Raw genomic sequence first — 10,658 nt, 5'->3', positions numbered from 1 at the left:
TTTATAGTTAGTTCTATCTGTTTGACAAAGACTTGTGGATCATGCCTGATTAGATATTGCAACCTCTGAGTCCTGGCTTCAATTGATCACATAGCAATATGAGTCCAATCCTTTCCTATTTGTGATCACCTGACTATATGTTGAGCACTTTTATACGGCGGCTATCACTTTAAAGTTAACACTCAATCGTCTCGTTCTATGCCATCACAGTCTTATTTTGGTGTCAATTTATACATAAATGTGTATTTGTATAATTTGAAAACAATAATTTCATAAACCCACAATTATTCCTCGCGATAGTCTAGCCATTATGGTCTTTGATACAGTGGAATTCGTGATCATCGGTGGAGGCTGGACTACTTGAACATCTGATGATGGATTAAAAAACTGGACAAATAATTGTCGTAGTTGTCGACAGACCAAGAGTGTAAACCATCCCAATCCTTACTCAAACAACCTAAGCAACCTGAAAATCCTTAATTGTAAACATTTTCTCATTCATTGCCTTCATCTCTCTTCTCCACGTGACACCGTCCACCCAAAATTCTCGAAAAACTCGAGGCTCAGTTCAGACTTTTCTCTCAATATTCCTGACCTACATCATCCAAATGGTATAAATCCCCTTTCATTATTCATTCGTGAATCATTCGTGGAATACCAGCATTATCTGACTACAACTAGTCAAGAGTGATTCATGGCAAAGCTTCTCTTGTGTATGTGGAGCAATAGTCTGGGCTTATCAAAGTTGTCTCTCTTATTACTGCGATTGAATTCCATCATATAAGTATTGATTGAGGGTTTCGTTTGGAATCTAAACAGACCGGTATATTGCGATTTGATCTTTTTATATAGAATGGATAATTCAATAACACTTTTAATAAATTTTTAAACTCTTTTTTGTTTAGCAAACAATTTGACTATCTATTATGAATTTAAATTGGTGAATAACCCCTTACTATTTCATACTAATAAACTATTCCTAACTATTCCTGATTTTTCCACATATTCGTTTCAAAACAATTGATTGATGGATCAAAAAAGGAATCTTCAAGTAAGAAGAAGGCTGTTTTAGGTTGGATTCCTGGAAGATTTGAGTATTCTATATTATCGTTTCTTTGTTGGCAGAAATGTGACAGAAAAACGATGTGCTTCCTTATGTGCTTCCTTCGCCTTTTACGCAACAAAGGAAGGGTTTCGATTTGCTGATAACGAAGAGACAAGATCTTTCTTTCCTCTTCACACGCCTGCTTCCTTCTACTTAGCTAATTTGGAAAATGCCTGCAACCACTAGATCTATGTCTAAAAGACTTCTCTCATCTCTTCCAAAAGATGTGGAGTTGCATCTTCCCAAAGCTTCCTCTTCAAATGCTACTTTACAAAATCTTGTCGTTAAAAGAAAGCAGCGTGAGAAACACCCCAAACGACAGATCAAACGAAAATCGCGGAAAAGGTCTAATCAAAATCAAAATCAAAATCCTAAACAAGAGAAGCTTATCAGAGGGAACAAACACATTGATTTGCCAGATCTCGATCCTATCACTATTACTCACTGGCCTTGTCATAATTATAATTGTGATTGCCCTCAAGGAGTCTTCGAGTTCTTAGACCCGATCTGTGTCAACTGTGCACACGAGATGAACGACCATGCACTTCATCATTTAAGTTCGTGGAGTACCCGCTGCCCTTATATTTGCGAAAGACCAGATCTGGTTTCTTCAGTTCTGAAACTTGCACTAAATACGGGAATGGTGGTTATTCGTGCTACACCTCTAGTGGGAAAGACAACTCTTCTTCAATTGCTTGGATATCATATTCTCCTCCACAACCCAGAGCTTGAGCCCGTATTCGTTCTTTGGCAGCCCAAAAGTAGACGCGATAATGTTCCATACATGGAGTTTCTAAATGAAAAGGCAGACTGGGCGCGAAAAGACAATGCCAAATACCGTCCGCATAATTCCAAAGCCACAATTATTTATCTCATTGACGAAGCTCAAGGCTCTTACGAAGATGAGGAATTTTGGATTGCTCAGCTCAAGAACCGCTACACTAGGTCACGATCAATATTTGTGCTTGTCTGTCTTTACGGCGCTGCTGGAAATTCTGGGATTCAAGACCCGTCAATTGAATCGCAAGCTTCGAAAGTAGACCGTCTCAATCGTATTGAATTACGGCCATCAAAGTCCAGTCGTTCGTGTATGCTCTTCAAATTGGACGAGACTTTAACCGCAGTTAGTAAATGGATCCTGGAGAATGGTCTCAACCCTGACAGCGTTGATCGAGTAGCTATAGCTGAGTATATTCATTCTGCTACTGACGGTCATCCGGGAATGGTTGGATTAATCTTAGGCAGTTTTGAAATGTTGATTTCACAGGTAATTTGTCGTCGACTATCCTGAAGAAGTTGTTTTTGAAGAATATGCTAATCCTTTCTCGCTCAATAAGAACATCCAAAATGGTCGGAGATGGTCGACAGTTTTCTGTCACGAGTTCCTTGTGGAGCATAATTTTCTATTGGATTTTCTTACACAATGGGGTAGAGGTGTCTGGTCGGTTGAAGGAGAGAACCACCTCAAAGACTATTTGATACGTTCTCCATCTTACAGCCATCTCAAATATTCGGATGTTATAGATGCAATGCGTAAAGTGGCGAGACTACCCAACGGCTACACAGAGTCACGAAGGAATAACATGGATGCATTAGCATTTTGCTATAAAATGGGTTTCCTACACGCAGAGTACTCTCAGTATGGAAGTAGCGAAATTACTTATATTTTTGCGTCTCCAATACATAGAAGGTACGTTCATTCACCCTGTACTTTGTCTAAACTAACTCGATACAGAGTTGCATACCGGCGTCTTATTCCAGGCCCGCCACCAGGAACCGCTTCAGATACAATCACCCTTCAACAAGCCTGTTTAAATGCCATTGAAAGATTTAGCCCATCTGTTCTACATCGTCGCTCTACTTCGTCAAATATTAGCTGCAAATCCAGTCCTAATTGGGGTATTCCAGAAGCTGTATTCCAGGATGAGATTTATTGTTATCTTAATTATGAGCTTCATAATCTACCAATTTTGTCAGAATATGCCGAAACAAAGGATGGAAGAATCGATTTCTTCGTCTTTGGTAAAAAATGGGGTATTGAGATACTTCAATCTGGTGACAATGGAAGACTAGAGGAACATGCAAATAGATTCCAATCTGGAGGGAAGTATCACAAATGGGGTATCCTCGAAGATTACATAATTCTTAACTTTTGCTCGAAATCCTCTCTTGATGCACTTAAGATCAAAGGTGAGGGCAATTCCTACTTTGGAGCCAAATATCATCTAACCTAGATTCTGCTTTTTAGATATTGATGCCCAATCGCATACTCGACATGTTGTCATCGATGCAAACGAGCACATCGCGCAAGTATACACATATGACAAGCAGCTGCAAACAATTCTGAACCTGGGCGAGGGAAGAACCAGATCTCATTCACCTGACAAGCAGACGGCTTCTGGGAACGAGGATATTCACATGATTCTGCGAGATCAGAAGATAGAATTGGAGCAAGCGAAAATAGGGAGGGAGGAGGCGCCGAGAAAAGTAAATCAACTTCCGCTAGGGAGGGAAGAGATTCAAAGAAAAATAGATCAACTCCAGCTACTGCTTGGGAAGATATGACCTTGGTATTCAAAGAGAGGTTGAAAGATAGAGACGAAATAGATATCATTGCCTTCTTTTGTTTCAAGCACATGGTAATGTCATTTCCCTCGGTAATAATTTCATGATACAGCTAGATCTTTTAGGTGGCGAGAGTAGGAATTTTGCCCTCAATGACTTTTAAAGCAAGTTGACAGGCTTCTGGTCAGAAACGGACATGACTACCGTTGATGAATCTTCGCCAATTTGTTTGAAGACAGCAAGACTATCTGGATAGGAAAAGCATGCAAACGTCGCTAAAGCTCCTTGATCAATGTTTATTCTTAGTTCTTGCTTGCAAAAGCATGGCCTTCATGAGAAGTAGAAGAAGATATGCTCACTTTGCACACAACCATATATCACTTTGAAAGATGATTGCACAGGCACCATCAGTGTATGCTTTCGAGGGACTTGGAGATACCATTGTAACTGAAGAGATCGACGAGATAATTAAACAATCCTACATCTGCTAGCACTACTGTTGTCCTTGACTTCGGAATTAAGTGCACCGAGTAAGAATCCAAAAAAGGTTACTGCGAGAAAGATTTGAGCAACAACAATAAAAATGGAATGAATGACAACAGCCCTGGGAGAGCATCTGAGGCCAATCACACTACTTCTGAATAATCTCCAGACTATAATGCCCTAGAAAGGTTATTTGCATGCAAGTCTAATGGAAATTCCAAAAGGGTTCTGTCTGATTAACGATACAGGTGTATAAATTAAGCGGGTTTTAGAGTGGGCTGCCGGCTTGGCTCTGGTGACCAGCACCCCACCACGAAGATATCGGGCTTGTGGGCTTGCCATTTCCCCGACTTATTGATTGTCATCCTGCAGACATAATAAGTCTCTATCAACTCACAATTTATGTCATCGAACCTCAATCGGCCTTGTTTTAACATTGAAATCACGGAGAGAAAATTGTCTAACCCAAGCTTTAGAAAATCTGGTTGATCGGAACAAAAGAAAGAGGAGCACTTATTCAATCACGAAACGCCAATCATTGCTTGGACCCATCGAATTCATTCCAACAGCTCTCATTGCGGAAAGCAACAGCTATTTACGTTGATTCAGATGTCGAAATAAGATTTGATCTTCTCGAAAAAAGCTCGACAAAGCTTCAATACCTATCGCATATCTTTCACCAACTACAATGGGCCATTTCCCACTTCAAACATGGCTCCTGTGCCTAGGAGCTCTGGGCGCAATAGCTCAATCGCCATATCGACCACAAGAACCAATAAACGATCCTCATAAGTATGCGAAAGCATGTCCGGACTATAAGAAATATTCGACCTACAGGCATGGGCCATTATCTGATGGACCTATGGAATTGCCTTTTCAACGGCCTGCTGAGGAATGTCGAACATTCTCCTCGCCTTTGGTGGAGAAGGTCATCGATGACATGTCACTTAAGATGGTTAACAAGGACCTTGCTAGACTGTTCGAAAATGCTTTCCCCAATACTCTCGATACAACTGTACGATGGCACGTCGACGGAACCACAAAGCACACGGAACTGAAGGCGAGGAGTGTTCAAAGCAATCAGAAATGGCAGGGAGCGCAGTCATTCGTGGTTACGGGAGACATCAATGCGGAGTGGCTCAGAGATTCTACAAACCAATTGCTACAGTATCAGCCTTTGTCAAACAAAGATCCAGCTATTTTCAATCTTATATTGGGAGCTATCAATACACAAGCAGAGTATGTTATACAGTCGCCATATTGCAACGCATTTCAACCTCCCCCGCCCTCGAAGCTTGCCGCATCGCAAAACGGACAAGATGACAATGTCCACCCCGCATACGAACCCTCTTTCGTCTTCGAATGTAAATACGAGCTAGATTCCCTTGCCCATTTTCTAGCTTTAGGAAACGCATTCTACAACCACACTAAATCAACTGACTTTATCAATTCACGGTGGTTGACTGCACTAGATACCCTTCTCATGGTCATTGAGCAACAGTCCGAATCTAGCTTTGATTCGAAGACTGGTCGTTTCCAACGTAATGCTTATACATTCAGCCGTCGCACCGACCAGGGAACCGAAACTCTACCATTGTCCGGTGTCGGAAATCCCTTAAATTACGGTACAGGCTTGATACGGAGCGCATTCCGCCCTTCGGACGATACTACGATTCTAGGCTTTTTCATCCCAGCGAATGCTCAGATGTCGGTCGAATTGAAACGTACTGCCGAGATCCTCAAAGTAGCCAAACGCTCCGATCTAGCTCAAACTCTCGAGAAACGCTCACAAAGTATCAAAGATGGCATTATGAAGCATGCAGTCGTACAACACAAGAAATGGGGTAAAGTATTTGCATATGAAGTAGATGGCTATGGTGGACAGATCCTCATGGACGATGCCAACGTGCCTAGTCTTCTCGCCCTGCCAATCCTCGGTTTCTGCAGCAATGACGACCAAATCTATAAAAACACTAGAAAGATGATTTTATCCAAAGAAGGAAATCCATACTATCTCGAAGGAAAGGCATTTAAAGGTATCGGAGGCCCACATATTGGCCCCGAGAATGCATGGCCTATGTCTTTACTGTTACAAGCCATGACTAGCAACAATGATGACGAGATTATGGAGTGTTTGAACTTAGTTTTGAAAGCGAGTAGATTGGGACTGATTCACGAGAGTATCAATGTCAACCGTATACAGGAGTATACGAGGAGTTGGTTCGCATGTATGCCTTCATTTTCCCCTTCCCTTTCCGTCTCCATGCGTCTTATAGGGACAATCATATATGGTATACCAAGATACTAACATCTTCGAAGGGGCTAACTCAGTCTATGCACAAACAATCCTCGATCTCGCAAAACGGAAACCCCATCTTTTGTTTGGGGAGGGCGCTGATCCTTATGACATTGAAACTTGATATTTTTGATTGTTAAGGAGCAACTTGTATGTGTATTAAGTATAGAAGCAATGATCATGCTTCGATTGGAGTTATGTTTATGGAGGGAGTTATCTGGGCGTATTAGCCGGATCATGCTTGTTGGCGAAGCAAGACAGATTACATACATGTATTTGATATCCTACAAAGAAAAGTCACATCTGAATGCAATATTTACAATCTTTGCATGTCTTACATCCGAATACAGTGATCTAGTCTTATTATGTTTATCTGCTACCAATGCATTTGGATCAAAGCTATCCGCTATCACATGATCCCCATGATGCTCAATTCAGCTCGCTATCAAATGTTGTCAACAATAACTCCTTTAGGTTCTCCCAGAAATATTATTTCTTCCCAAAAAACGCCATGATGTTTCCTTGTCCTTTCTTTGGTGCTTCCTTCTTTGGTTTAGTGGAAACAGGTGCTGCTTTAGCTTTAGGTGCTGGAGCAGGCTCGTCTTCCGAAAATGATTCCCAGGCTGCCTCTTGTTTCGTTACTGATATCTCGGTTAGTACGGTACGCATAGAAAGGAGGACAAAACTTGTGAGTATTACCCAAATAGCCATCTTCGTCCTTCACAGTTCTCTTCTTCATAACTCTTCTTCTGCCTCTTCTTCGTCCATTACTTGTACTTGCGACAGGTTCCTCTTCCTTAGTCTCCTCGGATGCCTTTTCCTCTTCTACTTCCTCCGCAGGCGTTTCAGGAGCTGGAGATGGTACTGCTTCTTCCTCTTCGTCGTCTTCTTCCATCATTTTCCTCAATCTCTCCTGTGTTTCTTTCCTGGAATTTCGGTCTTGAGACTTGGTTTCTTTACTGACAGGCGCTGGCATCCATGTATCTTCTTCGTCGTCGTCCGAGACATCTTTCATCGCGGTATCATCCTTTGCACTTGATTCTGTTTCCTCAATTTTTGCTTTCTTAGGCTGAGTTTTCGCGAACGCCTTGAAAATGCTACTTGATTCGCGCTTCAGATTTGCAGGAGGGGCAGGTGTTGATTCTTTACTCGAAGGCGCAGTTGTTGGTTCGGCCTTTGTAGACTCTTCTTGTGACTTTGCCTTCGCCTTTTCTTTTCCATTGCTGGCGAAGAAATCTTTGGCGTTCGATGGCTGTGATTTAGATTCGGGCTTTTTAGAAGACGATGATGATTTGGAAGCCTCTTGGACTTCATTGAGTTTGGATTTTGCAGTCGCAGGTCTGGTTGGAACAGATGCTTGTGTAGCAGCTGCAATAGGTGGTGTGCTGCGGGTACGACGTTTGACATTTGGATTGGGTATTATTCCATATTTATGGTATGTTTCGAGGGGGTCTTCGGATTTGGCGAGTGTTTGAATTTCTCTGGTCGAATCTGAGAGCAATTGAAGCTCCTAAAACTTGTTAGTACTTGGAGAATTTGGAATATGAAATGTGCTTACCTTCAATGGGTGAGGCCCTAAACTATAAATATGAATTGAGGAAATATGCTCAAATTGAGAACGTATTGCTGTAGGTTGTTAGCTTCTCGTTATGGTTTGCTGAAGGCGGGGTTCCAACTTTCTAAATCCTCCTCTCGTGTCAATGTTATACTCAATATAGAGCTTTCGCCGGCACTTCCTTTGGCCTGTGGCATCGAGCTTCCAACAAATGGACTGCTCTGCATATAATCATCTTCGCCATCTTTTTGCGCTTCAATGTCCCTAGGTGCTTCGTTTCTCTTTGTTCCTCCAATGAGATAAGTTGCATGAATTGTTCCAGGTTTCTTCGCATTCTGCACTCGATGGAACTCAAATAGCATTCTGTCAAATTGTTAGCAGAAGTCACACTACAAGGCTGGGAAACGACATACTCCTTTGCTGTATTTAAATGGACCTTGAGCACCCGACTAAGCAGTCTATAAGTGACCTAAGAACATTCAGTTCAAGCCAAATAAACCCGCGAACAATTGCTTACCACTTTATCTTCTGTCAAGATACTCGCTGCAAGATAACTCTTAAAATCCGCCATTGTGTTCAACTTTGTGGTTGTCTCAAAGGTTGCTGAAGCTGTTATCTGATTTATTTTCGAGGTTACGGCAACTGGTAAACTAGGAGTCGCGACGCGTCTGTCAACCACTTTACGCGAAATTTCCAGGATGTCATCTCCGTCCAGAAGAAAGAATGCGACAAGCAAGACAATTATCACAAAAAAATCAACCAAAACTCTCATCGCAGAAGCTATGAATATTAGAGGACCAAAAGATGATTCTTTTGATATAGCAGATTCAACGGATTGGTTGGGGACGCCACTTTCTAAATTCGCAGATGTCGATTCTTTATTACGATGTCAAGTCTGTAAGGACTTTTTCACTACGCCAATGATCACTTCTTGTTCGCACACATTTTGTTCACTTTGCATACGAAGATGCCTCAATAATGACTCGAAATGTCCAACATGTAGATCAAATGACCAAGAAGTCAAGCTGAAATCGAATGCTGTTATCGAAGATTTAGTGGAAGCTTTTAAAAGGGCTAGACCGGCGGCACTGGAACTTGCGAGGAAACCTGTGGTGGAATCTATTGTTACATCTCCGAAAAGGAAGCGTGAAAGATCAGATCTTGATGAAGGGGACGAGAAAGCAAGTAAAAGGACGAGAGCTTCAACTCGCCAGGCAACAAGACGACTCGAGAGCACAGAGGCAGCACAGGAAGCGGTGATAGTCATTGACGAAGGGAACAATGATGCAGATTTCGAACCTGGTGATTGGAATATAGCTATCTCATAGTTGCATGAATATTTGCTGACATGTTCACACAGATGATGGCCTTGCCGCATGTCCGGTGTGCAATCGACGGATGACAGCGAAAAGTGTTGAAGCTCATATTGGGAGATGTCTTGCGGAATCCGAAACTACACCTCAATCTACAAGTATTTTATCAAAACCCTCAAATCAATCATCTCAGCCAGTCAGACGGCCGGAACGATTACCTGTCGTCAATTTTAGCTTAATCAAAGATCAGGCTTTAAAGAAAAAGCTTATAGATTTGGGGATATCGGCTGGTGGGGGGAGAGAAATGATGAGGAAGAGATTAACAGAGTATACGACTATATGGAATGCCAACTGTGATGCGAAAAATCCGAGGAGTACCGGGCAGTTAAAGAGGGACCTCGATTCTTGGGAAAGAACACTGGGGTCAAGAGCACCACAACCAAGCGCATTGTCCGCTCATATCAAGGATAAGGATTTTGATGGGCAGGCATGGGGAGAAGAACACAAGAATGGATTCAAAGACTTGATAGCCCAAGCTCGTCGGAAGATGGCGAAAAATAAGGAATCGAGAGAATCGGAACCAGATCCTTTAGCATCTACAACAGGATTACCGGCATCTATTCAAGATCCATCAACTACTGCATTCAGTGGGGATGCTGGGAAGAGACAGGAAGATTTGCTGCTAGAGATTCAGCGCGAGCGGACATCTGAAACTAAACCGGTACTACCTTTGCCAGGGACATCAGAAGTCGGTAATCCACTACCTAATGGGCGAGTTTTCGCAGAAAATGCAGGAATACCGGAGTACGAGATGGCTGCTCCACCCTCATTACAATATGATAAAAACATGCCAATAACGCATGTACAAGAGCGGCAAGATGCATTTGCAGGTGCAGGAGCAGATTTGAACAAAAATAGGCCGATGTAGCCATAATAGATGAAACTAATATATAAGATACCCTTTCTCAAACTTTGAATCCTTCCAATCCTCAAACTATCTTCCATTTGCATCATCCTTTGTGTAATTCCACAGTTCTGAAAATTTTACAACTTTGCAAGGTATACAATAAACTCATTGCGTTGAATTCATGAAAGTCATTCATCTTGTATCTCGTCCAGAAGTTTCTGGTTATTATGCATATCGACTGTATATGTACGAATGAATCAACACGGGCTCGCGCAAGGCGCGACGCTTCTCTTTCCACTAGCTTCCATTTCTTAAGCTCGATTATACCTGGGATTTAAGTAGCACTGAAATGTCAGTGTTGGGCGTTAATTATTTCTAATTTCGATTAAAACCTAATATATATCATTGTTACATTACTAGATACTAGTACAAAT

General features: G+C 41.9%; 4 protein-coding genes across 4 annotated transcripts; 3 read left to right on the top strand and 1 right to left on the bottom strand.

Moving 5' to 3' along the window:
- Positions 1–1,040: 1,040 nt before the first annotated feature.
- Positions 1,041–3,774, top strand: BCIN_12g01700 (hypothetical protein). The gene is made up of 4 exons (XM_024696264.1): positions 1,041–2,372; positions 2,443–2,795; positions 2,841–3,295; positions 3,354–3,774. The coding sequence occupies exons 1-4, from the start codon at positions 1,275–1,277 to the stop codon at positions 3,668–3,670; spliced, it is 2,223 nt and encodes a 740-aa protein (XP_024552070.1). The 5' UTR covers positions 1,041–1,274; the 3' UTR covers positions 3,671–3,774.
- A 735-nt stretch (positions 3,775–4,509) lies between these two features.
- On the top strand, positions 4,510–6,770 carry BCIN_12g01690 (hypothetical protein). Its single transcript, XM_001550235.2, has 2 exons — positions 4,510–6,381; positions 6,473–6,770. The coding sequence occupies exons 1-2, from the start codon at positions 4,842–4,844 to the stop codon at positions 6,571–6,573; spliced, it is 1,641 nt and encodes a 546-aa protein (XP_001550285.1). The 5' UTR covers positions 4,510–4,841; the 3' UTR covers positions 6,574–6,770.
- Positions 6,771–6,799: 29 nt separating this feature from the next.
- BCIN_12g01680 (hypothetical protein) lies at positions 6,800–8,621 on the bottom strand. The gene is made up of 6 exons (XM_024696263.1): positions 8,522–8,621; positions 8,418–8,473; positions 8,126–8,367; positions 8,008–8,075; positions 7,149–7,959; positions 6,800–7,090 (listed from the first exon to the last, which is right to left on the bottom strand). The coding sequence occupies exons 1-6, from the start codon at positions 8,573–8,575 to the stop codon at positions 6,939–6,941; spliced, it is 1,383 nt and encodes a 460-aa protein (XP_024552069.1). The 5' UTR covers positions 8,576–8,621; the 3' UTR covers positions 6,800–6,938.
- Positions 8,622–8,657: 36 nt separating this feature from the next.
- Bcrad18 lies at positions 8,658–10,302 on the top strand. The gene is made up of 2 exons (XM_024696262.1): positions 8,658–9,306; positions 9,365–10,302. The coding sequence occupies exons 1-2, from the start codon at positions 8,703–8,705 to the stop codon at positions 10,243–10,245; spliced, it is 1,485 nt and encodes a 494-aa protein (XP_024552068.1). The 5' UTR covers positions 8,658–8,702; the 3' UTR covers positions 10,246–10,302.
- The last annotated feature ends 356 nt before the right edge of the window (positions 10,303–10,658 follow it).

The sequence above is a fragment of the Botrytis cinerea genome, chromosome 12 (assembly GCF_000143535.2).
Source record: "Botrytis cinerea B05.10 chromosome 12, complete sequence".
NCBI classification, from domain to species: Eukaryota; Fungi; Ascomycota; class Leotiomycetes; order Helotiales; family Sclerotiniaceae; genus Botrytis; species Botrytis cinerea.
Note: the sequence above shows the minus strand (reverse complement) of the source record. Positions and strands in the feature narration are given on the sequence as shown.

Coding starts and splice junctions, on each gene's coding strand:
- BCIN_12g01700 (XM_024696264.1), top strand. CDS start 1,275: ATGCCTGCAACCACTAGATCTATGTCTAAAAGACTTCTCTCATCTCTT. Junction 2,796..2,840: donor GCGTCTCCAATACATAGAAG/GTACGTTCATTC, acceptor AACTCGATACAG/AGTTGCATACCGGCGTCTTA. Junction 3,296..3,353: donor TGATGCACTTAAGATCAAAG/GTGAGGGCAATT, acceptor TCTGCTTTTTAG/ATATTGATGCCCAATCGCAT.
- BCIN_12g01690 (XM_001550235.2), top strand. CDS start 4,842: ATGGGCCATTTCCCACTTCAAACATGGCTCCTGTGCCTAGGAGCTCTG. Junction 6,382..6,472: donor TACGAGGAGTTGGTTCGCAT/GTATGCCTTCAT, acceptor ACATCTTCGAAG/GGGCTAACTCAGTCTATGCA.
- BCIN_12g01680 (XM_024696263.1), bottom strand. CDS start 8,575: ATGGCGGATTTTAAGAGTTATCTTGCAGCGAGTATCTTGACAGAAGAT. Junction 8,368..8,417: donor CATTTAAATACAGCAAAGGA/GTATGTCGTTTC, acceptor ACAATTTGACAG/AATGCTATTTGAGTTCCATC. Junction 7,960..8,007: donor TAGGGCCTCACCCATTGAAG/GTAAGCACATTT, acceptor AACAAGTTTTAG/GAGCTTCAATTGCTCTCAGA.
- Bcrad18 (XM_024696262.1), top strand. CDS start 8,703: ATGTCATCTCCGTCCAGAAGAAAGAATGCGACAAGCAAGACAATTATC. Junction 9,307..9,364: donor TGATGCAGATTTCGAACCTG/GTGATTGGAATA, acceptor ATGTTCACACAG/ATGATGGCCTTGCCGCATGT.